At 42.3% G+C, this 27,347-nt stretch overlaps 1 protein-coding gene across 13 annotated transcripts in view; it reads right to left on the bottom strand.

The window, feature by feature from the left end:
• sbf1 (SET binding factor 1) overlaps positions 1-26,999 on the bottom strand; it is a 60,171-nt gene extending 33,172 nt beyond the window's left edge. For 7 of the 13 annotated variants that reach the window (XM_023952681.2, XM_078941795.1, XM_078941791.1 and 4 more), the window contains exons 1-4: positions 26,769-26,999; positions 8,971-9,056; positions 4,258-4,395; positions 3,900-4,022 (exon numbers count right to left, since the gene is read on the bottom strand). In XM_023952681.2, coding sequence (XP_023808449.1) covers positions 3,900-4,022; positions 4,258-4,395; positions 8,971-9,056; positions 26,769-26,823 — 402 coding nt within the window. In that variant the 5' untranslated portion in view covers positions 26,824-26,999. Of the gene's footprint in view, positions 1-3,899; positions 4,023-4,242; positions 4,396-8,970; positions 9,057-26,768 lie in introns of all 13 variants that reach the window. The other 6 variants (XM_078941789.1, XM_078941792.1, XM_078941790.1 and 3 more) reach the window with 2 other exon arrangements.
• Between the last annotated feature and the right edge of the window lie 348 nt (positions 27,000-27,347).

Below are 27,347 nucleotides of genomic sequence, written 5' to 3'. Positions count from 1 at the left end.
TCCTTCATCCAGGTGGGAATAGGTGCGGTGTAGCAACTAGAGCAGGGGTCGGGAACCTATGGCTCGCGAGCCATATATGGCTCTTTTGATGGTCACATGTGGCTCGCAGACAAATCTTTAATTCAAATTTTTTTTCTTCATTAGACCAGTCCTTCTCGTGCGCGATGCGATGGCAGAGGCGCGCAGTAGTAGCGGTGCTTAGAGAGACAAATCTGCGCCAGCACTAGTATAAGTTTAAAATTGTCTACTAATTCACAGAGTTTGTACCACCCGGAAACCTGTGAATTGCCGTGCCTAAAACTGCGCGCTCCCGTCTCTGAGAAAGAGCGCGCAGTTGCGGGGACGGGATGTGTGAGGGAGAAAGCAGAGGGTGGGGCTGAGGTGTTGTGGGGACCGGCAGCAGGTGAATCGCGCAGGGATTGTAAATAGGTAAAACCCACTGCCTGTCACTCACTGCAGCGTGTGAATGTGTGTTTGGCTCCAGGTCCGCATGTGAGCAGTCTGTCTCACATCTACAAAACATTCATACCAACCTAAGATCACGTTTAAAGTCTCAACGCCTGCATGAAGCAGAAACTCACCACGTAAACCAGACTAGACCATCAGCAAAACTACCACGAGAAATACTCATCATTTATTAGAAACAGCATAACAATGTTATTAAAAAGAATCCACAGACTTATTGTACTTTAAAAATGTTGAAATTACATCAAATGCACACATTCACTTGTATTTTAGTTTTAAACATATTGTCGCGGACTGAGTTGGGTGGCTGTTGGGCCGCTTTAAATGTTCTGGAGTTCATGGAACGCATCGATCATGCAGAGATCTGATTGGCCCTCAGTTCTGTCGCTCAGCCTGTTGTTAGGTAGTTTGGACCAATGGGGTTCAGCTATGGGCCGAATAAGGGAAAGGGGAGGGCTGCAGCGGGAGCAGGGGAATATAAAGTTGGGAGACGCGCTCTCGTCTCGTCTCGGCGGGAGAGATTCAGGAGCTGCTGAATTAATTGTTCGGCGTTTGTTGTGGTCTGCAGTAACCAGAATTAAGAACCTTAAAAGAGGTTAAGTCTCCGTGCCTCAGTGTGGGAAAGGGACACTACATTATTGTATGGCTCTTTCGAAATTACATTTCAAAATATGTGGCGTTTATGGCTCTCTTGGCCAAAAAGGTTCCCGACCCCTGAACTAGAGGATTGCGTCCTCCACCCCTACTCTCTCCCTGTATGCAAACTGCAGTAGATCTTGGACATGCTGCACCTGTGGTTTCAGCTGCTGAAGCACTAACCTCTCAAAGGTCTTCATCACATGTGAGGTCAGTGCTACAGGCCGATAGTCCTTGTTTTCTTTAGGGTGCTTGACTTTGGGGAGAGGAACAATACACGAGGTCTTGGAACATGTCCCACATTTAGGCTTTAGGTTGAAAAGGTGCTGAAGAGGAGACCCAAGTTCATTTGCACACGTTTTCAACAGCCTGGGACACACTCGGTCTGGACCTGCTGCTTTCCTGATGTTCAGTCTCTGCAGTTCCCTCCTCATTTGATGTTCTGTGATGTGGTGGGGAGCACATTCGGCAGGTGGAGGGTGTGGATCACATGTAGAGCATATGGGAAGAGAGAGACCATAGCTGGTTAGTGATGAAGAAGCAGCCTGAGCAGCTGGGCCCTCCTTTGGCTGAGGTGTGAGGACAGGTGGAGGAAAGGGCACTGTGATGGGTGTAGCGCGGACCGGGCGGGTATAAGAAGTGGGGGGAGTGGCGGGTGAAATGTCAAACCTATTAAAGAAGGTATTCAGTTCATTGGCTTTTTCTGCACTTTCCCCCTCTACCGTTGTCACCTTCTTGCACCCTGTGATTGTTTCATGCCTTCCCATACTTCCCTAATGTTGTTTTTCTCCAGTTTCCTCTCCACCATGTCTTTGTAGGTATTTTTTGCCTCCTTCAAGCAGCTTTGTCTCAGTTCTGTCTGCACCTTTTTCATTTCCTCCTGATCCTTTTTGTTGAAAGCTCTCTTATTTTTATTTAGAATCACTTTCACTTTCCTCGTTATCCAGGGTTTATTTGCGAAGCAATTAACTGTTTTTGTGGGCACAACAGTGACCATACAGAAATTCACATGTCTGTTTTGCAGTGAGATGCTCCCTCGATGTCCTCTCCATTATGATCCAGCAGAACGCTCCAGTCAGTGCCTCCAAAGCAGTCCCTAAGCTCCTTCTCAGCCTCAGGTGTCCACTTCCTCACGCTCTGTTTTATTGCAGGCTGTCTCCTTACCAAAGGTGTGTAAGAAGGCTGTAAGATGATCAAAACGTGATCTGATTTGCAGAGAGCTGAGAGGGGTGTGGCCTGATAGGCATCTTTGATGTTGCAATAAAACAAATCAATAGTCCTGTCGCTGCGAGTTGGGCAGTTCACATACTGCTGTATAGATGACAACGGGGAATCCAGGGAGACGTGGTTAAAGTCCCCTGAGATGACCACAAGTGCCTGTGAGTGCTGCGTTTGTAGTTCCATGACCATAACAACCACTTCCATCGCTGTCTCTGCGTGCGCTCTGGGAAGAATGTAAACACAGACAGCCAAGATATGCGTAAACTCCCATGGTAAGTAATACGGCCGAATGCTAACGCCTAAAAGTTCACAGTCTCATTTTTTGTTCACAGCAGCAAATGGTCTCTTTAACAGTGAAGCTTCCAGGGTTACACCACTTGTTGTTGATGTACATTACGAGGCCGCCTCCTTTACTTTTGCCGCTCGCCCCGGCGTCTCTGTCAGTACGCGCCAGAGAGAAGCCGGGTAGCTCCATGTTGTTGTCGGGTGTGTTGCCCGTTAGCCAAGTCTCTGTTAGCATGAATAGACAGCACTCTTGATAGATCCTTTGACTACCGACCAACCCAAGGAGTTCATCTGCCTTATTTGCCAAGGCATTTACATTTCTCATGATTACTGACTGATGATTACTGGTTTATATCTCCAGCTGCGTCCTTTTTTGGCGTTGGCCCTTTTACTCCTCTTTGCCCCAGCACGGGTCCCTCTGCATCTTCTTCTTAGCTCTTCTGGAATGTTATGCCGTATTCCAGCCTTGCTTTTCATCAGACTCAAGAGTTCAATTCTCTTGTAGACAAGCTTGTGGGTTTTAGAGCCTTTTTTAGAGTCTTTCCTTTCACACTCACATTCAAACAGAGCAGTAGACCGGCAGCACACCTGACCCAGGGGCACCATCTTTCTGTCAATAAATGATGAAAAAAAATGTATCTTCTTGATAATTCCCTTTTTCTCATGGTGTTGATTCAAGCTATATTTAAGCTATTCAAGGTATAAACCGACCAATTAAATGTCTCAACAAAAGTAGGTGGTCCCATGTTTGAAATTTTGTGTAACCCACTTTCAAGTAGTAGGGGTGTGGACTTCCAACAGGCTCACTCCTGATTGGCCAGAGTTTTGCCATCTAAAAACGACTCAGACCGACTCAGACCAATCACCGCTCACTGACGTTGTCTGCTCAGACATGGCACCTATTGCAAAAAACTTAATTTAATTGGAACTGGAAGTAAATCACTTCTATAGATGACTTTACACTCAATCAGTCCAGTTCTCTGATACAGTCAAAGGTTTAATTACACCCTTAAATATACACATTGATAAATGTTTATATGAAATATGTTTATATGAAAAATATTTATTAAGGTAATTACACTTAGTATGTAGACCTTGTTAATATTGGATGGTTAAAGTCTAATTTGATGCTGTGTTTTTGTGACTCAATTTTTGATTCTTTCTGTGAAAAGTTCTACAGAAATAAAGATATTCTATTCTCTTCTCTTCTATTCCATTGTATTATATTCTATTTTATTAGGATCAGGAGAAACAGAGATTGGTTGCATGGAGGACTTTGAGCTATGTCTCACCCTAAAAACCTCTGTGTAATCAAGCTGGGACACCAGAACCAAACTCTTTGGGGCAAAGACTCTAGCGGGTTGGACAACATCAGCTTCCTCGTCGGCCTCATCCGCCCTGCTGCCATCAGCTTTCTGCAGGTAACAGCCATAAACAGATGTCACACATCAAACAGAAAAAAGGGCTTCAGATACATTTGATCCAAATTGAATCAAACAAACTGAATAAATCACCAGTAGTATGACATATTATTATTGTTATTATATGGTAATAATTTATGAGTGCATGAATGTCAGCTTTGTGTGGTCAATACATAAAAACATCTCAACATTAATGTCTGTAAAGAAGACGAACCCTGCAGCCAGTCACCTGTGGATTGTCCAAACACTCCCAGAAGGTGAAGCAGGCACAGTAGTGACGGTCTGAGTTGATGTCGGTCAAAACTGCTACAAAGAAAGAGGCCGGCTGTTGCTCAGGGACCACTTGCCAACCGCTGGGCTGACAGAACTGTACAGAAACAGGGGGTGAGGGGGTGGTAGATGGGAGGGGAACATGGATCCGGATCAGATGTAAAATAGAAGAAGAAAGATCAGGTCAGATCACACACAAAAACCTTTTCTGTTTTTTCCACAATCATCTTCAACCTTCACTGATTCTAAGAACTGACAGTCAAACCGGTGCACAACTTTATGTACTTTACTTTAGCAAGAGGAGGAGCTGCAGAAGGTTCAGACGAGTGTAAACTAAAGTGAGCCAACATTACTATTCTTTCTTTTAAAAGTTACATTTACCTTTACGGTTAGCAAAATTTAAACTTGACCTTTAAGTGGCTCAAATGTAAGAAAAAAACACAGCGGGATACGTTTTATCTTCTTCTTTCTCTTTCGGCTTTTCCCATCAGGGGTCGCCACAGCGAATCATCCTTTTCCACCTCACTCTATCATGGACATCTTCTACCCTAACATTAGCCAACTTCATGTCCTCTGTTAAGACATCCATGTATCTCCTCTTTGGCCGTCCTCTTGCCCTCCTGCCAGGCAGCTCCATCTCCAACATCCTTCTACCAATATATCCACTATCCCTCCTCTGAACATGTCCAAACCATCTCAGTCTGGCTTCTCTGACTTTGTCGCTAACACAGGCAACATGAGCCGTCCCTCTGATGTACTCGTTCCTTATCCTGTCTAACCTGGTCACTCCTAAGGAGAACCTCAACATCTTCATCTCTGCTACCTCCATCTCAGCCTCTTGTCTCTGTCTCACTGCTACCGTCTCTAACCCATAGAGCAGAGCTGGTCTCACCACTGTCTTGTACACCTTTCCTTTGAGTCTTGCTGACACTCTTCTGTCACACAACACTCCTGACACTTTCCTCCACCCGCTCCAACCTGCCTGCACTCGCCTCTTCACCTCTTTTCCACACTCCCCATCACACTGAACTGTTGACCCCAAGTACTTAAACTCCTGCACCTTCTTCACCTCAGCCCCCTGTAACCTAACGCTTCTACCTTGATCCCTCTCGTTCAGACACATGTATTCTGTCTTACTACGACTGACCTTCATGCCTCTTCTTTCCAGAGCAAACCTCCACCTCTCTAGCTGTTCCTCCACCTGCTCTCTACTCTCACTGCAAATTACAATGTCATCCGCAAACATCATTGTCCAGGGAGATTCCTGTCTTACCTCGTCTGTCAGCCTGTCCATCAGCATAGCAAACAAAAAAGGACTCAAAGCTGATCCTTGGTGTAGTCCCACCTCCACCTTGAACTCCTCTGTCTGACCTACAGCACATCTCACCACCGTCATACTTCTCTCATACATGTCCTGAACTACTCTGACATACTTCTCTGCCACTCCAGACGACCTCATACAGTACCACAGCTCCTCCCTTGGCACCCTGTCATACGCCTTCTCTAAATCTACGAACACACAATGCAGCTCCTTCTGACCTTCTCTGTACTTTTCCATCAACATTCTCAAAGCAAAAATGGCATCAGTGGTGCTCTTACGGGGCATGAAACCATACTGCTGCTCACAGATCTCCACCTTCTTCCTAAGCCTGGCTTCCACTACTCTTTCCCACAGCTTCATTGTGTGACTCATCAACTTTATTCCTCTGTAGTTGCTGCAGTTCTGCGTGTCACCCTTGTTCTTAAAGATCGGAACCAGAACGCTTCTCCTCCATTCCTCAGGCATCTTCTCACTCTCTAAAATCCTATTGAACAACCTTGTTAGAAATTCCACTGCTGTCTCTCCTAAGCACTTCCATACCTCCACAGGTAGGTCATCAGGACCAACGGCCTTTCCGCTCTTCATCCTTTTCAGAGCCTTCCTAACCTCATCCTTTCCAATCTCGGCTACTTCCTGCTCCACAACAACCACATCTTCCTCCCTTCTTTCCCTGTCATTTTCCACGTTCATCAGCTCCTCAAAATACTCCTTCCATCTTTTCTGTACACTCTCCTGGGTTGTTAGCACCTTTCCATCTCTGTCCTTAATCACCCTTATCTGTTGCACGTCCTTCCCATCTCTGTCTCTCTGTCTGGCTAGCCTGAACAAGTCCTTCTCTCCTTCCTTTGTGTCTAACCTGTCATAAAGCTCATCGTAAGCTTTCTGTTTGGCCTTTGCCACCTCTCTCTTCACTCTACGCTGCGCTTCCTTGTACTCCTGTCTACCTTCCTCAGTCCTTTCTACATCCCACTTCCTTTTAGCCAACCTCTTCCTCTGGACGCATTCCTGTACTTCCTCATTCCACCACCAAGTCTCTTTACCGTCTTTCCTCTTTCCAGATGACACACCTAGCACCTTCCTACCTGTTTCCCTGATAATCTCTGCTGTAGTTTCCCAGTCCTCTGGAAGCTCATCCTGACCACCCAGGACCTGCCTCAACTTCTGCCTAAATTCCTCACAAGTTTCTTCATTCTGTAGCTTCCACCACTTGGTCTTCTTTTCTGTTTTCCCTCTCTTCTTCTTCCTGACCTCCAGAGTCATCTTACACACCACCATGCGGTGCTGTCTGGCTACACTCTCTCCTACCACCACTTTGCAGTCATTAACCTCTCTCAAATGACCTCGTCTACATAGGATGTAGTCCACCTGAGTACTCCTACCTCCACTTCTGTATGTCACTCTATGTTCCTCTCTCTTCTGGAAGTAAGTGTTGACTACAGCCATTTCCATCCTCTTCGCAAAGTCCACCACCATCTGTCCCTCCAGATTCCTTTCCTTCACACCAAACCTGCCCATCACCTCCTCATCACCTCTGTTGCCCTCACCAACATGCCCATTAAAGTCTGCTCCAATAACAACTCTCTCTCCTCTGGGAAAACTCTCTATGACCTCATCCAACTCACTCCAGAATCTCTCCTTCACTTCTAACTCACAGCCAACCTGTGGCGCATACCCACTGACTACATTCACCATCACCCCTTCAATTTCTAACTTTAGGCTCATCATCCTGTCTGAGACTCTTTTCACCTCTAGAACACTGTTTACAAACTCCCCCTTCAGAATCACTCCTACCCCGTTTCTCTTCCTATCAACACCATGATAGAAAAGTTTGTATCCTCCTCCAATACTACGTGCCTTGCTGCCCTTCCACCTTGTCTCCTGCACACACAGTACATCTACCTTCCTTCTCTCCATCATGTCTGCCAGCTCTCTGCCTTTCCCTGTCATTGTGCCAACGTTAAGAGTCCCTATTCTCAAACCTATGTTCCTGCCTTTTCCCTTCTCTCTCTGGCCACGGACCCTTCTGCCTCCCCTCTTTCTTCGACCAACAGTAGTCAAATTTCCACCGACACCCTGTAGGTTAACAGCATCGGTGGCGGTCGTTGTTAACCCGGGCCTCGACCGATCCGGTATGTCAAAAGTGTTGTGGATGATTCGCATGGTTATTTTGGCAATTTTTACGCCGGATGCCCTTCCTGACGCAACCCTCTCTATTTATCCGGGCTTGGGACCGGCACAGAGGCAACTGGCTTGCAACCCCTGTGGCTAGATTCAGCGGGATACGTTTTATGAGCATTTAAAATGTTTGGGTACAAACTGGCCGGAAAGTTGGTAGAAAAACAGCTCCCAATTAATGAATTCCTAACTATTTGAATGAATTAGAAGTAAATAAAGAAGTATACGGGGAAAAGCGTGGATTTAAAACTTGTGATTACTTTTAGTAAACGCGTTCAGCTACCTGGGAACAAGCTCCTCTTTTCCTATTCTAAGCTGGAAAATCAAGTGCAGCTTTCTAAGGTCTTAAACTGATGTCACACGGCCACATTTTGCACATTTTCCAAGTATGAAATGTCTGTCTTTTGTGATACATGTGTAATATATGTAATTGATAGGCGTTTCTTGTGTTCGTCGATGTTCACAGAAGTCCGTCGAGAACTTCGACCTACAGGTCTTTACGTGAATTCGAATTTGAGCTGTTCAACACTTATGGTCGGTTGAGAATTGCGCAGTTTACGCGTATTATATGTAGTTTATGCACAATTATTATGCAAATTTTGCGCAATTGTGCATGATTTTTGTGAGATGCATACCCAACCAAATGTTTGGCTTTCCACGACCGTTCCTAGTATGTCTAACAGGCTTTTCATGCATGTACCACCAATGTATAACTTTTATTTTGCATATACGGGGCACATATCATGTTGAAATTACGTAATTGATGCACGAATCACTAATGAATTGTATAATAAAATAATAAACAGCGCAATAATCACCCACTGTTCATGTTCTACATTTGTTTACATGTTCTTTCCCTGGTTTATTCGTACTTCTGCCGTGGTTTTAACGTGGTTTATTCATGATACATCTCTCAAAATTTCACATAAAGATCACAACCTTTCTCACTTTATCCAGGTTTTTTCACGTACGACCAATTTTCACCCGTGCAATATGCACAAAACGTACTTGGTGACTGTCTGACACGGCCTTAACTTGAAAAATGAAATTGAAATGAAAAATCTAAACACGTAAATGTTTCCAGAGATGAAAAACTGTAAATGCCTTCATACTAATTGAGGTTGATAATGGTAAAACCTGTGGTCCAGGGGAGAATCAGCATCAGCACTGACTTACCAGCTCAATGCCTTGAGGAAAGGGACTGTCTTCCCAGTCTTTCTCAGGGAACCGTTGGAGAATGCAGCCTTGACCCTCTCCCTCCACTGCAGGAGGACACAACAGACGGAAGGAGGCAGAGGTCAGTCTGGACTGTTCTTGTCTGTTTGCTTTAATAATCTCATCAGAACTAAAAATACTAAACTTTTTCAGGTCATTTTTAAACCATTAAAGCCCTTCAGGTCTTGCTAGTGAAAGGTTGGTGTCCTGCAGTGATAAAACAATAATTTTCTGTCACTCAGGACCTCCAAAAACATTCCAGTCATTTTCAAAAAATGATTAAAAAAAATCTTAAACTTTGGAAAATGTAAGCAGCATCTAGTACAGCTGCAGTTTAGACAGGTGTTGGTGAGTTTCTTTCCTGTTTATTCATGCTAATCTGTGATTAAAACAGAGAAATGGCTTGTTTGCTGTGATTATTTTAATTGTTTGTACTACAGCTGCTTTTTTTTTTAAAGATTAAAGGGATGTTTTATGATTGAGAGCTGCTAGTTAATGAGTACATTTCTGCTGTTGGAAAAGGCTTCTGCTGGCCATGGCTTATCAAAGCAGCCCAAAACACAACAAAGACTGACTTATGTAACCACAACAGGCTCGTCTTTCAGCCTGGTTCCAGCTGAAGCCCGGCAGGCTGCTTAAAGGCACCATTCATTCACACAGAGAATACACTTACATTTCCCGTATAAAGGAAGAGAATCCAGACTACCAATCCAAGCACTGTGCTGTGCTGAAAGGAGGATGTCATCAGCTCTAAGACAAACCCTTGCATGTACAGTACTGGAAAAGACCCAAGGTAATAGAACAATGCCTGTGTGCCTTTGTCAATGACACATTAACAGAAGCCCAAATAACACCCAGCATGAAGCCAACAGGCTCTAGGAACTCACAGCAAACCGCTTACATCCTTCTTTCCGGCACTGACACTTGTCACACAGTAAATAAAATATTCAAAGACCTCAAAGACCATTTACTGGTTATGCACAGTACTTCGTTTATATGCAAAATTGAGAAAATGACTCATTAGACCCATCAGCTGGACCGGCTGATGCTTTTACTGTAGCACTCTGCAGGATCCAGGGGAACAGTGCACCAACAGCAGACTTTAGCTTTAAATGTGCACCAATTCTTTAAGGAAAAGCCAGAGAAAAAGGCGCTTCTGTTGTGATTCCATTAAAAAATAGACAACCATAGCAGCTTGTACAAGCATCTTCCATTACAGGTTTGCTGTGGATCAAAAGGTCTCCAAACACAATGCAGCCCTTTTATCTGCTGAACTCAGATCCAAAATTTAATCCAGGTGGATCTTGCAGGAGAACAGCCCTGACAGCCAGACAGATGTTATTCCTGATTTTCAAAGAAGCTGCTATCAAAAAATCCCAAACATTTTGTTTATCCTTCCCTTTTTTTAGGAGTTTGACATGAAGTTGCTCTAACTACTGTCTTCGTTCAAAGGGTCTATAGCTAAAGCCTAAAATTTAAATGTTGAATATTGTTCATTTACTGAAAATCACAGTCATACTGACACTGCAGAGGCCGGCTCTACGATGATGTCATGAAATGGGTGGCACCCACAAGGAATGAAAGACGGAGCCCCAGAGATCGAGTTGTCTTACTTCTGGGTAGGAAAATGAGCTGAGAAAATAACTCACAATTCAATTAAAAAATTGCTCTTCAGTGTGCCTAAGGTAATATATTATCATTTTATTGATATTGTTTTCTATAAAAGGCTAAGGAATCGCATGGTAAAGGCCCATTAATGAGTCAAACCTAAAGTGTAAATGCAGCTGGTTCCGCTAAATTAAGCACAAAACTGCCTTTAAGTCAGAGATGACTAAAAAAATGTAAATAAACAGGAAACGTTAGTTCACAGTAAGGATTTCCTTCTCTTCTTACTTCTCCTCAACACAACAGAGTCAAGAGTGCTGCCATAACTCTGCTGTCCCACAGCACCTCAGGGTCAAAAACTTGCACAACAATCAAGGAGCAACATTTGAGGGAAAACGAACAGACTGAAACTGAACGGGCTTTTACATCTGATCAAACATACATCTGTGTGTGCAGCTTCTCCACTTCTATACATCAGCTCCTTTACATCTAATAGTAATGTTTGCTTAATGCTTAGAGTTTGTTTTTTTTACTTCAACAGTGTTTGTTGATGTTAAATCCATAAAAATTACAGCACACGAGTTCAGTATGAAAGGATGCATCACATGTATTCCTTCCATAATGTAGGCATTTATAAAGCTACAGAGGAAATAAAATATCAGCCATAAGACATATGGTAACTTATGAATCTTTACAACTTCAGAGAGCTGAGATGAACCTGTCAGCAGCCACTTTTACAAGTCTTTTGAATGAACAAGATGTAATTCAGTTCGTGTCAGAAGATAAAGAAAATGAATTGTTTTAGTTAAAACCAGATTTTTTCTCAGATAATGTGCTTTACTTGGGCAGGTACAAAAACTAACCTGATCAAAAGTGAACCCTCACCTGTCTGAAAACACTAACCACTTTGAAGTGACCCCTGATGAATTTCATTTACATTTAACACAAATACACTATCCAGGGAACCAAAAACAGAGCAAAGATTGGAATATTATGGATTCTGATCAGAAAAACAGCCCACCGCACCAAAATCCAAAGAAACAGGAATAAAGAACATGTTGAAGAGCCTCCTTTGAGCAGACATATACGTACATATCAGCCAGGTTTCACTTTTACTCATTTGAGTAAGCAGCTGCTGTAACTGTGAGATTCTCCATGCAGACACAAAGATTCACGCTGGAATGAGCTAAAGCACAGACACACCCACCTTCAGGAGTCAAACTGACAAGTTTCTTACTGAGATGTTTAGGTGGTCTTAAGCAGTTCATGAAGCCCTGCTGGATTCTGCTCTTCTGTCAATGTGTGTGAAGGTACAGACACAATGGGCACGTGACGACATTTCAAGAACATGCTAAACGCGGGTTCTTGGACACAAGTATAGCCCATGATGTTCACGCTGGACAAGCAGGAAGTGGGTTCTTATTCCTTTGTTACACCTACAGTTGATAATTTGGTACGAAATGTCAAAACCGTGAAAACCTGGTGAATCTTGCTCCAGGCTTTACTGTCACAGCTTTATTCCGATATAATTCCAGCCGGACACAAACCACAATTATTAATTTCTCCTCCAGGATCAATTTTCTTTTTTTTTTCTTTTTTTTTATAATCGTGTCCTCTCTAGCAGCTTAACAAAGAGTTCAGAGCTGAAGGCCTCTTGCATTGGAGAGATTATACTGTTACAATAGGGGGTTATGAATCTTCGGACACACTGGGTGTATATTTGTATAAACCCCTTTTGGATTTGAGGTTAAAATGTATCTATATTAATTATCTTTGTATACATTTCCAGTTCGACCTGATAGTTAAGAGTAGAGAGAAAGAGAGAGTGGGATGTTAGAGATGGGGGGATACGGGTAGAAAAGAAATGGGGGGAAAGAAGGAGGTTAAAAAAAAACAAAGAAATGGGGGGGGGGTTGAAAACAAAGTTGCTGGAGGTTTATTCTTATTTAGGTTTACTGTCCGCACACACATTCAAATGTTCCAAACATACCTGTTGGCTCTAAAAACCTGAGTGTTTGTGTTCAACTGTAGTAGATGATGGAATGTAGAAAGAGGGGGAGTGCTCAGTCAGTAAATACAGACGGCCTTCATGAACGGGTGATTTCAAAGAATGAGCACAGTAGGGGTAAAAAACAGAACTAAGTTTACCACGGAGACATGAAAACGTAATAATGATGCTGTGTTTTAAATCTGTTGGCGGTAAGATGACAGGCGGAGAATTATGAGCGCGTGTCTGTGGACGGAAGGTGAGTGGGTGCCTGAGTGGGAAAGCACAAAGCGAATCCTCGAGCTGCCGCAGACATTTATGACTGCACAGCTGGTTATTTTGGTCATGCTTTTTGCATCACAGCGGCTGACATTTATGACGTTAAAAGTTCCGTTTTTTTAATAATAACCAATCAAGGCGAGATTAGACCCAGACTTTCTCTCTGTTCAATATAAAATATGAACAAATTTTAAATGAATTCTACAGCTGCTCAGCATTCTATTACCTGGGGCTGAAAAAATGAATAATGATGCTGTCCAATTGAGGAAATTTATATAACTATAATTAGCATACTAATGCAAAAGTAAGAACATTTTCCTTTTACCTGCAATAAAAGCATCATAACAGAATGAACTTAAATTACGTTACTCAGATTCTGTCTAATAATGTAAGGAAAGATGAATGAGTCAAAATACATGTATTTATTTTCATGTCAATGGTTGAGAGGTTCTAAGAAATATTGCTAGTATGTTGTTCTGACATATCCAATCCTATCGCTTTAGGTATGGCAAACCACAAGTGCAGTGCTATTTGTTTCAAACATAGTAGAAATAGTATTTCAACTTATTTTCCTTGTGCCGTATTGTTATGAAAGCTATTTTTTAAGTTAAAGCCAAAATCTTTTTAAAAAAGCTTTTTGACCTGCTGTTTGTGAATAAAATATCATTTCAGATCTATGGGAAATGTTTTGTATTTCTTTGAATTAGAGTTCACATTATAGTTGTTAAGGAGAACATTTTGAATTGGCCCTGAACTCAGCAAGTTTGCCTTGAGTAGAAAATATCTGTGAACCACCAGGAAAACAGAAAAAAGAATATCATTGCTTTTGCTTTGAAAACAATGACCATTCCCCCACAGTGATAAACCCTGTGGAGTGGGAGGCTCTGGAACAGGGCTGGTCAGGTGCAGATAACAGTCAGCAGGTACGAGAGTGTAAAAAATTGTTGATTAGATAAGACAGTTCTCTTAAAGTGAAGTATGAACCAACAACATTCATTATTGAGAAGGTCCTGTTGTGCAATAGAATATGAAAGCAACAAGACAGCTGGAACATCATCACATTATTACAATGTTCTTAATCTTTCAGAACTATTATATCAAAAAATTACGTTTGCTTCCGAGTGGAAACACTAAAAACCTGGATGCACTACGTGAACTTGATGTGTAGTAGCAAGAGCAGATCTCTTTGAGACAATACAGTGATCCCTTGCTATAACACGGTTTACTTTTCACGGGTTCGCTACTTCACGGATTTGCATCGTGCATTGTGATCTGCAATCTGATTGGCTAAAGAGGCACTCCACTTCTTCTCTACCTGTGCGTCAATAACGCTGCAGTTTAATATGTGCACGTACGTAAATCAGCTTGCCAAATTTTCATTACGCAGGTGCAAATCATCTTTGCAATTTCGAGTTTCTCAAAACCCATAGAAAAAAGAGCGACTTCAACTGCCAATCATTATGTTCTTCTCCCGATCAAACACACACCTGCACTGCGGGCTTCAAATGAAGAAAACACTGCAGGATGCAGCGGCTCAGTCTGAAGAGCAGTGAAATACACCCGAGTCACTATTTGTCCCGCTGTACTTTGTATTTTTTTCATAATCATTTTAAATTTTCTCCCGTTTAATCCAATTACTCGGGTCGCGGTGGGCGGGGCTAATCTCCGCGATTTGAAGCCTTCTGTTCACATTGATGATTAAAATTATTATTTGACAGTAAAGTACAGAAGTTATTTGTTGAAAAAACCTTTCTAAATTACTTTTATTGGTGAAACCAAGGCGTTTTATTGGTGAATGCTTGAGCCTGTAAAATGGTTTGTTCTTTCTTTTCAATGTATAATAGAGTATTTAATTGTATAGTAATTGTTAAAAAAAATAAAGGTTTCTACTTCACGGATTTTGCCTATCACGGGTTCTTTTTGGAACGTAACACCTGCGAAAAACAAGGATTTACTGTATACTCAAAAATTTAACAGTAAAAAAAACAGCCATAGAAAGATGAATTCATGAGCTACTCCCATTTAAAGAAAATCGCAGCTTGAGAAATGACCTTTTTATGCAAATGAAGGTTTGACTGCAACAGCTGTTGTAACAAGGTGAGCAGTTTTTTTTTATTAGTTCATCTCAGGCAGGAGAAGTTAATCGAACAAAACCTTGTCAATTTATAAACCTATAATCTGTGTAGAACAACAGAGACCGCATCACTGCATTTTCATGCTCTGCTAAAGTCTCTAGAAAGTCAGCAGAGTCAGACTCTTAAACCTCAATCTTCACAATTTTCCCCAGGATCTGCTTCTAATAGAAAATATTTTTATATCTGGGATTCCATTATATGGCCATATCACCCAGCTGTAGAGATAAAAATGACATGTTTCCATTCTCCACCCAAAGAGAAGCAGACTCAACTACTGCAAGTCAGAATCAAAACTTGGACCTCGCAACCAACCAAAATGAGAAAACAAGATGATTCTGGTCACACGAAACAACACTGAAAACAACAGAAAAGAGAATTGAAAAGATAAAGATGCTGCTGAGCAAGGACGCCTCAGTAAACTGTTCCTGTGTGTTTGTAACCACATCTGCAGCTTTATGCAAAGCAACCTTTTTATGTTCAGTTCGTCTGAGCACCAATGTCGGCTAAACTGTTTTATTTGTTATCTTTCTGCTGCAGGTATATACTATATTTTTATACAGCACAAATATACATAACAAATGAAGAAAAATCACCTGTTAGGGTTCTCAGGTTGTACAATAAAAGCATGACAATCTTTACACTCAGCCAAAGTAACATTTTTACAATTGTTAGGATCTACAATTCTTTTTTAATAAATCAAGAATTTTTTATTCCAAATTCCCCTCCAAATTATTCCAGTAATGCTAACTAGTGACAGACTATGTTGTAAGACTGTGGGTGTTATTCCTCACACTGAACCTGGTTTGTGCGACTGTGCTGAACCTGACCCTACATGCAGAACTTCAGCAACAGAAACTGAACTGAAAGAAATCATGCAGCAATAACAGCATTATCAGCATGTTTGGATAAGATCTCCTGAAACATTACAACGATGAAGAAGCCCCTGGGTGAAACAAGATGATATCATTCAGTTCGGGCCCTGCACCACACCTTCTGACACAATCTGCTCAGCACACGCCAATGAGCTGCCAAAATTTATGTGTTTTCTCACACACACAGACAGCAAAGGTTTAAAGTAGGTGTGTGCGTGTGTCACTGAAACCATAAAAAATGGAGGTCCCAGACTGGTTAAGAGGAAACAGGATGCAAGCATGTCCTGTACATCTACAGAGCTTCTATGCTTATTTGCAGATTTAAAAGCATTTTATTTTTATCTTCAGATGGTTTGTCTGTGTTTAATTCCAAGTGAGAGAGCAAAGCTGCTGTTCAAGAGCAAAAAAGGAAGTTTTAAAATAAAAGCTCTGATGTCCTGGAGACAATACGGGATGTTTTTTTTTTAGTGTAAAAGCTCTTCAGCAAACTAACATCCTTCCACCAAACTAAATGTGGCACACCCATCCCTCTCTCCTCAAACTCTGGATCGAAGAGGAAAGGCTTTCCAGGAGAGGAAACAGTCAGAGAGAGCTGCACAAAAGCCACCATGATGGCAGTTCTCTGTGGAGCCATTTCCTCTTGTTCTCAGATGACAGTCATACTGAAAAGTCGCATAAGCTCTTCATTTGCTCTCGTTTACAATTACAGTTATTCATGTGTCCATGGAAAGCCATCTGCATCAGTCTGAGCCAACAGCCAGAACTTGCTGCGGGGCCATAGGCCTTGTTCACTCTTGTTCACTGCAGATCAAACATTAAGTGTACGTGAAGTGCATTTACCTAAAAAGCATAAAAATTGTCTGCTGGCATATCTAAATAACAGTTTCTCCAAGATCTGTTGGGCACAACTGGATGTGACTGTCTCCAGGCCACTGTCACTACAGATCATGAAACGAGCTGCGTGTTTAAAAACCTTTTTTTTGTTATAAGGGCCTATGTCATGAAAAATCAACTTTTTGAGCTTTTAAATTAATTAAAATTATTTTAAAATGTTGTTCATTGCTCACTGTAAACAATCCCAAAGTGGTATTTTCAGCTATTCATGCATTTCTGAGTATTCTTCTAAAAACCTGCTCTCTAAGCACCAGCCCCTCCCAATCCACAAAAACAAGTCGGTTCTCAAATTGTGACATCACAAAGTGAGGAACAGCCCCTTCCAGGAAAAGGCTGTGTTGCCAGCATCGCCTCCAGGCTAACACACACACATTTTCTCAGTGGAGCTAGCGGTGATCGGCTAAACACTTTCATTTTAAACACACAATATGCACATCCATCTTTGCAAAGGTTCGGGTGTCGTTTGTTTCTTTGGTGAAACGCTGATACGCTGCCGAGGCCAAGTCATGAAATGGGCGTCACCCACAGGGAGTAAAAGGCATAGCCTCAGAGATCAAGTAGTCTTACTTCCGGGTAAGAAAATGTGCTGCAGAAATAACTCATATTTATTTTAAAAATATGTTCTTTATTGTGCCAAAGGTAATATATTATCATATATATGGATAAAGTTTACTTTGGGAAGAAAAGCATGATATAGGCCCTTTAATCTATAAATCAAAATCAAATCCATCTTTCTTAAAAAAAACAAACAGCTTTCTTAATCTTTCTTAAAGAGCAATACCTATTTTCAATTATAGTAATTTCTTGAAATTTTTTAATACAAATGAATGATTTCGGCTAGTTTTTCATGTAAGAATTCCAAATTTGTTAATAAAAAACAAAACTCGATCAGTTAAAATTACCATTCATTTAATAAATGTCTTTCCTAAACAAAAATTAATATTTTTGAATACTTTTAAAAATTAAATATATTTATACTATGGTGCGGGTGGATCCTCGATTCTAACTGGCTGCAGGTGTGAAATAAAAAGTGTTATACCATGGTCCGGGTAAACACTCGATTCTTATTGGCTGCCGGGTGTGCATTAAAAAGTGATAACACAAAGTGATAACCGCACGCCCCAAAAAGAAGTTCCGGTCAACTATCTTAAATCTTCTGTATCACTGCACCGGCTTCTTTAAAACAACCTTTAGCTTCATCATCTGTACAAAAACAAGCGGTAAGAGGTAAACTTTCTATGTGAACTGATGCTTTATTTAACCCATTGGGACGATCAGCAGTTACCTTGACAAGGCGCCGCACCATTTAACAAATAGTCCGCTTTTTGTAAAAAAAAAAGCGATCCAAATCGGAAAAAAATACAAGAATTAAGGACTAAAAACTGGTTAATATTTATTTCATTTGTAAGTGACCATGGAAGCGGAACGGTTCGCATCGGGCTTCCACGGCATGCGTTAAAAAGTGATTATGCATACTTCGTCAGCCATTAACGCTTACATAAGCCACAGCCATAATGCACACCTAAAAAGAAGTTCCGGTCACACAGCACAAATGTTCTATATCACTGCGATGGCCTAAACGTCAGTTGGTAACAAGAGCAACAGAACCTGAGTATATTACTCCGTACACAATATTACTATCAGTATCTATAAATGTGTATCATATGGATTTTATTCCAATTATTAACATGTTTTAAACAAAAGAAAACAAACAAACACATACATAGGTCGTCATATGTTATTTCATAGTTAATCACAACGGCAAGACAGTAGATAAGACAAGTAATTTTAGTTTTCTTTAACCTTTTTGTGAATTTGATCATTTAAAAAAACCAAAATACAGCAGAAGACAAGGAGAGAAGAGATTGGAGGAGAAGGAGGTAAGAGGTGAGGAGGTGACACTGGAGGATTTGAACAATTTAGACTTTGTTTCTTTGAAACCGATTTAAAAGTTTAAATATCACAATACGGCTAACATGTTTCTCGATCTTTGCTTAAAGATGTCATCCGCTGAAAGAAGCTCAGTGTCTTTGTTTTACTTCTAAGAAAAGAGCCAAATTTTCAACATATTTCAAAATTTAGGTTATACTAAAATCTAGGTGTTGATACATCTTTACCAAACCAAGCCATCACCTTCTGTTCCAGTTAGCAGTTCCAAACCACTGGTTCCAGAAGGGAGCAAATTTTTATAGACTCCAAAATCTGTTTGAAAGCCAGATTTTACACCAAATCACTATATCTGCAGTCTGGTTTCAAGCATCTTGTATATTGCTTAATTTTATATTCATGATAAATAAGGAGGAGTGGTAACAATCTGTCATTTTGATGTTACTAAATCGTTATTTTGCACATTTTAGCCAGTGTTTGCTCATTACCTATTTGCTGTTGTCATTCCATTGCTGAGTTAGGTCAAGCAAACCCAAGTCAATAAGTCCCTCCCACTTCCTGCTTCATTCTTTCGGTGCAGAACCCAATGGGTGATGTCAGAGATATTCCGGCCAGTGTACGATCTATAGTTCAAACATACTGAGAACTGATTCTTCTTGACAAGGAAGGACAGAACCAAATAAGAAGCCTTTTAGAAGAAGTGGGAAAATTGCAAATGGTTGATTAAGCTCCACCAGTTTGACTCCTTAATGATATTATATCAGAAAAAAATACAGGTCTTTCCTAAACTGTTTGGAACTTTTGGAATATAAAAGTTTCAGCAAAACATCTGTGACCGTGAACCAAAGGAAGCTGGCAGGTCCTTAAAACTGGATGCATCTCCATGTTTCAATACTGGGTGGTAATTCCATCAATCTCAGCTTTGCTTTTGAAACCAAAACATTTGTCTTTACTGCTCCCTCACTAATCACTTCAGTCAAACATTCGTCTTTCCTCTTCCACTTCCACTAAAGGCCTTGTACAGGAAGTTTCATCTTGAAACTTTAACATCCAGTAGTGAACATAGATTCTCATTATCAAACAGGAAGCAGGCGAAGAGACGGAAAAACAATGGAAGCAAACAATGTTGGTTTGAACTGGATCCTGACCTCAATTTTCAGACTCAAAATCAGAAAATTAATTAAACAAAGAGGGACTTGCAGGAGTAGAGTATATTTTAAAATACTCCATTACCTTTGCTTACAGATGAGTACATCTTAGTACAAAGCAGTAGCCTTAAGGGCAGATGAAGAGCTAAAAAAAACTATTGAGATCGGAATTCATTGAAACGATGAATCCTCTATGTGCAGCCAGTTTGAAGCACTTCAACCATGATTTCAATAAAGCTTTAAAAAAGAAGCTCTATTTCTGGGGGAGGGGACCCCGCCAGGCAGTAAACATGGCACACTAGCATTGGCATTAAGCCAAATCCTGACCACTGACTGTCCTTTAATCTGTACACAGAACCAATAACCAGCATTATGTGCGATTACAGCAGGAACAACCAGAATGTGGAAGCAGATTTAAAAAAACAACAACACACATTTGAACTGGGTGCTGGGCCCCCATAGATGAGACTTATATTACCAGTTTTTGGGTACTTTTAACTATCTATGTATAAAAGACTAAAATGAGAAGGAAAAATAGAGAAAACCCTGTAGCAATAGAAATGAAATATTAAAACAAATACAAAAATTATTGCTTTAAATAAGAAGATTTTAGCACTACAAAATCTTCATGAGGTTTTGTAGTAAAAAGACCCTTTCTATTGAAAAGACACTACATAATCTGACTGCAGGCTTTACAGATCTCAGCAAGCGAGCTCCCTATCAGTAAATCAGCAGTGTTGGCAGCTTGCTAGAGTTGGCTGTTGTGGATTTAAGCGACTGCACCCCGAAGCAGCCACAGAACCGACTGCTTTTGTCCCGAGAGGGGATGGCTTCATTCTCCAAATTCCATGGCCACCATCAAAGCACTGAAGAGGGAGGCGTCCTAAACACAGCCACCGCCAGACAAATGCTGCAGTGCTGCTCACAGAGGATTGTTCCCTCATTTCACAGACCTTTACTTTACGATATACAACTTAATTGAACTACAGAATATTAAAATGTACTATTCAGTTGAATTCAGACTCTCAGAGGTGGTCTGCATTTGCAGGGTGTGAATTCCTGAATCTGAATCCCTCCCCTAAGGGGAGGGCAGGGCTGGGACCCCGAGGCCACCGTTTCCCTAGTTAATAGCAAGCCTTAGCCATCCGCAATAACACACTTGCTACAGCTAATGTTATTGTTCCTCCTCAGCCAGCAGTGACAGCTGGCAGCAAAAAACTGTTGCTTTTTCTCTCGCATCTTAGGTTTCTGTATTACTGTCATTAAAAGACGGCACATTCAGCAGCTTTTAAAGAACATGAAAACTGTCTGAACACCCAGAAATACTGCTGCACTAGATTTAAACTGAAGCACTGCTGCACGCCACGTGGAAGGAAACGTTTCCAGGGTAACACAGTAAACACGTGAGCTGCTGCCAGCAGAACCCAAGCTGGCAGTCCATCTGAGCATCCTAATGCCAAAAGACTTCGACAGACACACACAAGCATCAGTGTGTCATGGCTGCAGCTGAAACCAGCATCCCTCTGTCTCCCCATGAAAGGTTGATTGTGGAGACTATTTGTGGAGAGCCGAAGAGCTCCACTTTGGAACATTAGAGGAAGTGGCTGCCCACAGGCAGGCAGTGCTGGCAGCAGCACACAAACCTCTCTGCACCAAATGCCTGATCTTCACCCTCATTACTTCATGTCTATATTTGAGGTGGATTCCTGTACATTTGTCACACCAGATTATTATTCCTGACTTTGTCATATTACTATAAGCATTCTGCATTTGGGATCTCCCAAGTCTTCATACTGCCAATAAGCAAATCCACTCAGTGCTGCAGTGGGTTAATACCACGTCAACAATAAAGAGAGAAACACAAAGATGCACACACGCAGTGCATGAATGAGTGCCTCAAAGATGAAAAGAAAGAAAGAAAGAGCACAGGAAGTCCTTCAAGCTGCAAATGATCTTTGTCTCAGTGAGGCAGTATGGTAGTGCTTTAATAACACACACATATTAAAACTGATATTGTGGTCTGAATCATTCAGAAATGATGAAAGCCCAGAGCACACCTCTAATCCTAAAATTTTCCAAGAGCGTATCCCTGCTCAGATGCAGTAACGTCTTTTAATACAATGCAGGGAAGACAACTGGCTGATAAGAATGTATTTGTAACTGTTCTACTACATTTGGAGTTGAAACACTAAAAAATCTCAACGCATCTATAGAAACATGTCATGCTGCAATGAATGCACTGCTCTCCTGTCAGCAAATGCTAAGCAATTTAAGAAACAAAAAAGTATACTGTAATGCTGAGATGTTAATGAAAATGTGATGTCTACATTCTTTTTCATTCAAACAATGTCTGTGGGTTAAACACAAACATAAAATGGAAATTCTATAAGTAATTACACCAAATTGATACTGATATTTATAAACACATACTTTCTGTAGACATTAATAAAATGAGTAGGGGGCTGCACGGTGGTGTAGTGGTTAGCACTTATGTCTCACAGCCAGAAAGCCCTGGTTCAAGAGGACTTTCTATATGGGACTTGCCTATTCTCCCTGTGCGTCTTCTCCCCATGCATGTTCTCCCCCATGCATGTTCTCCCCATGCATGTTGTCCGCATGCCTGTTTCTCCTGTGCATGTTCCTCCTGTACATGTTCTCCCCGTGTATGTTCCCCCCGTGCATGTTCTCCCTCTGCCTGTTTCTCCTGTGCATGTCCCCCCCGTGCCTGTTCTCCACGTGCATGTTTCTCCTGTGCATGTTCTTCTTGTGGATGTCCTACCCGTGCCTGTCTCTCCTGTGCTATCCCCCCGTACATGTCCCCCCGTGCCTGTTTCGCCTGTGCATGTCCCTCCGTGCCTGTTTCTCCTGTGCATGTTCTCCCACAGTCTAAAGACACTCTTCACAGGTTAATCAGTGACTGTAAATTATCCCATATACTTGAATATACTGTGTATCTCTTGTGTGGACTTCTGTAATGGACTGGATAGCTGGGATAGGCTCCAGCAACCCTGTGATGCCAAAAAGGGGATACACAGGTTTGGAAATGGACGGATGGAGTTTAAGTTAAGATCTGCATGGTAGATACATAACCCCTATTGTTAAAGTAAAATATGTCCAACACAAGAGGACTTCAGCTCTCATCTGTTTGCCCATCTGTTGGACAGGACAAGTTTAAAAAAAAAGAAAAAAGATCTGCATAGTAGAACAACACAGTCCACAATTTTCAACATCCATTTACCTCAATGTAATGTCATGTATGCAAACAATGCTGTGTAACCTTGGCCGTTTTATTATTTAAAACATGACTCACTTTACAAAACGGCTGCAATCATACATAACCTTAATTCCAAAAACACTTACTGCTCCAGTCTGGGGCAAATCAGTAGAAGTCCTGCAATAAACTCACTCATACAGAATCCATATAGCACTCAGTCTTCAAAGATTCTCCAGACAAATTCTCTACTAATACCATCGTCAGAAAAACTTGCAAAAGCTAGCTGGTTGTGACAGCGATGCAGTCCCTATGAGAACACACACACCTTGGTGTAAAAACCCCCCATGGGTGTCCTGACAGAGGCCAGGAAACTCCAAACACTTTGCAACACAGCAGCAAAAGTGTTCCTACATTAAACTTGGCTTTATTTGACTGGTGGTTAGTTGTGACCATCAAGAAATCCCAGCAGCATTTTCACCTGCTGCCAGACAAAAAAGCAGCTGAGCAATAAACATGTTAAAAAGTAAGTACGGTGATTATCTGACCATTGTTGTCCTGTTGGCTTCATCAAGCTGGGACCTCCAGCATGCATTGGGGCGGTTTGCGGCAGAGTGTGAAGCGGCTGGGATGAGGGTCAGCACTGCTAAATCTGAGGCCATGTTTCTCGACCAAAGAAAAGGTAGTTTGCCATCTCTCAGTGGGAGTGAGGGAAGAGCGGAGCGGGAGATTGACAGGCTAATTGGAGCAGCGTACCGTCGCTGTACCGGTCCAGTGGGGTGAAGAGAGAGCTGAGCCAAAAACAATGCTTTCAATTTACCTGTTGATCTTCGTTCCAGTGCTCACCTATGGTCATGAACTCTGGGTCATGACCGAAAGAACGAGGTTCCGAATACAAGCGACTGAAATGAGCTTCCTCTGTAGGGTGGCTGGGCGCTCCTTTAGAGATAGGATGAGAAGCTCGGTCACCCGGAGAGAGCTTGGAGTAAAAAACACTTTTCCTCTACATTGAGAGGTGGCCATTTGAGGTGGCTCGGGCGTCTAGTCCGGGTGCCTCCTGGACGCCTCACTGGGGAGGTGTTCCGGGCATGTCCCACTTGGAGGAGGCCCCGGGGAAGATCCAGAACACGCTGGAGAGACTACGTCTCTCGGCTGGCTTGGGAACGCCTCGGGGTCCCCCCAGAGGAGCTGGAGGAAGTGGCAAGGGCGAGGGAAGTCTGGGCATCTCTGCTTAGACTGCTGCCCCCGCGACCCAGTCCCGGATAAGCGGAGGAAGATGGCTGGATGGATGGGTTATCTGACAAAATTGCAACTCTTTTTGTCAATTTGGAGGAAATAAAGTACACAAGTTAATTATTGGTTAGTTGCTAGTGGCCAAAATATTTATATTATAGATGTTTTATGTATTGTAGATATGTATTATGTATTATAGATATAGACGTTCAGCAGCATATGAATGTAGGAAAAGTAAAAACCTGCAATACATAAGATATGTACTTGATGAATAAAGGTCAATAGATAAACCATTAAGCAATCTATAAACAAAGAATAATTTCATAGAAAAGACGTAAAGACCAGAATATCTAGTACAGAGTTAAAAAAAAGACAACAGCATGCCCAGTTACAGAGCATTCTTAAGGCTCATGCATCTTTTAGTCAACCGTTATAATAAAGAACTTCCCCTGTAAGGTGTCCACTTCCCATGTACAGCCTCACTACAATGGACAACACCCTGCCAGTTGTGCTGTGTGAACTGCAGAGCTGAAAAGAGTCTGTACGTCTGTGGGAGTGTCACACTGTCCTGAATGAGACCCACACACCAAATCCTTTCCTGGTTTCCACACACAGGGGACAATCTGGACTCCAACTCTAAACAGAAGTCTCCCTCGAGTCTTCGTCTGGCTTCCTGTTTAGGCCTCAGACTGTAAATTCTATTGGCTGCTGGCTCTTTGACACAGTGAGGGAATCGCTGTCAAAACACAGTAATATGCAAGAGACCCTTCCTCAGAGTACCACACCCTAACACCACGGACCCGAACCCAACAAACACAAGGCCATGTTGGTTCTAAACTGAACTGACAGTCCAATGTCGAATCTAGGCTGACAACAATGCCAGCAACCTGACACCTCAGTTTCTCCTTGTGAAACCAAAGGATCACTGACCAAAACCAAAAATCAAAAATGTAGTCAGCAAAAACTTGAATTCTCGACACTCGACAATCTCAGCTGTAAATACTCCTAATGCCTGTGCTCGTAAAAAAGGAGTGTGACAAAAACTCGTCTCCTTAAATCACTCACAGTAACCTGACAAGAATTACTGAAGACAGGAGACTGACAGAACTGAGAGGAAAAGCTGCACACAGGAAGTGCATGACACATGACATCACAACGGTGCTCATCACATTATTGAAAAGTATCTGACTGCAACTTAAGATGAATTTGATGCTAAAACCCTTTCATTTTTAAACCTGACAGTGTAAAAATTCATCAAGCTGCAGCAGCCGAGGGCGAATGGCAGCATTCATCATTAACCTTAAGTGTTTGCTTTTACGAGGTAAAGAAGCTTTGATGCATTAAAGCAAGTGAGTGCAGCTTTCATGTCTGCCTCCCAGATGAGTTTTACAGCCGTGCACTGCTCTGCATACAAACTCTGCGAAACAGGAAGGAAGGTTTCTGCGCTGCGTGCTGTGTACACCTAAGAACATCCTGTATTAAACTCCCTCTGAAACAAGCTGCAATAGGCAAACCTTCTGCTGTGCAAAAAAGTTGATGCAGGCTGTCCCAGCATCCTCAGGACAAAAGCCTGCGCCTGCTTTGGGCCATGTTACACTACCTGTCAATAAATAAGTTATGAGTAAATTCCTACTGAAAATAGCAAACCGTCCCGCATCAGAAAGAGTGTGCTTCCATGGAGGACGCCGGTTGAATATTTGATGATTAAACGGGGCATACTACTGTTCAGATCTAGGCCAGGGCTCAAGCTGAAAGGAAGGGAGGAGGGGGACTCAGATAACGGTCCAAACCCCCGTCCCAAAAAGGGAGGTCCGCGGTGAGGGGGCTCAGGGAAGGGAGACGCTTTGTTTTATCCCCAAAAACCCAGCCAAAGAACCACTAAACAACACACACCAAGACTAAATGTGACAGAAGGAGTCTGACGCGCGTCTGACTCCCATGTGGAGAGGAGTCGGCTTTTTTAGGCGGAGGAGGATCTGTTTCAGCAGCAGCCCCGGTCCCGACGGAGCAACTTCGCTCCGGAATTTGGCCGCTTTTTACCGGCCTGTGCCACGAATGTGAACGGCAGACAGCGGCAGAAGATTTATTTTTACGGCGAAGTGAGGAAATAAATCCGACTTAGGTCACAGTCGACCAAACAGCAGCCCCCCCTCGGGAGCTAGCCGGGCTAGCGTTAGCTCGGAGAAAATCAAGTTTAGCTTTCGTTTGCTGTCAGCGGGCTGGATTGGCTTCTAGAACAGTCTAGTGTCGCTTTCTGTGTTGAGTATTAAAACACAAATGCGACATCTACTCAGAAATCTGCAAAAACTTCTGTTGGACTCAAACTTCAACACACTAATCCCACGAGGCCTCTACGTCCCCGGCCTATATTTGACAGGTTACCGGCTGACAGTTCCTACTACAGGTCAGCTGTGAAGTGCGTCCCGGTTGGTCCACGCCTCCCTCCCCGCCTCTTCTGGTGAGACGCCGTAGAGCTAACAGGACAGGCTAACTCACTGCAGCACCCACCTCGCTTGTCGAGGTCGTAACCGATCACGACAAAGTAGTCGGCGAGCCTGGCCATCTTCAGAGCTCACGGCGAAAGGTCTCTCTCGATAATTCCGCTTGTTTTGCTCCCGTCAATAGTCCATTTAGGGGCTGCCGGGGACAGAAACATCACCAGCGATAGTAGCATCCTTCCAGCTGCACTCCGCCGCCATACTGTCAGTGTGCCTAGCCCTGACAGCCTGGAGCCTGCGCACTGAGGGCTCACGGGGGGTGGGGGTGGGGGGGGGGGGGCAGCTGTCCCGGAGCAGCAGAGCAGGGCCCACACCCGCAAATGGATGCTAAAGTTTCTGAAAATGAAGTGTACTTAAGAAACTGTTAAATTATGTCAAGCAACATATTGGTTCCTTTATTATTTGGGTTTGTAGTATACTTTACTATTTTTCTAATAAAAAAAATAGCAAAACGTAGTCTATTTAAGTGTACTACTTAAACTACAAGCCAGTGACGTGGAGGCGGGGAGGCTGTGCCTCACTTGGTAAATATAGCTTAAAAAACATAAATAAAATAAAGTGAATAAACTTTTTTTTTAATTCAAAATCA

This window comes from Oryzias latipes, chromosome 23 (genome assembly GCF_053564925.1).
Source record: "Oryzias latipes strain Hd-rR chromosome 23, Olatipes_Hd-rR_3.1".
NCBI lineage: Eukaryota > Metazoa > Chordata > Actinopteri > Beloniformes > Adrianichthyidae > Oryzias > Oryzias latipes.
The sequence above is the reverse complement of the archived record's forward strand: the minus strand, read 5'-3'. Positions and strand labels throughout refer to the sequence as shown.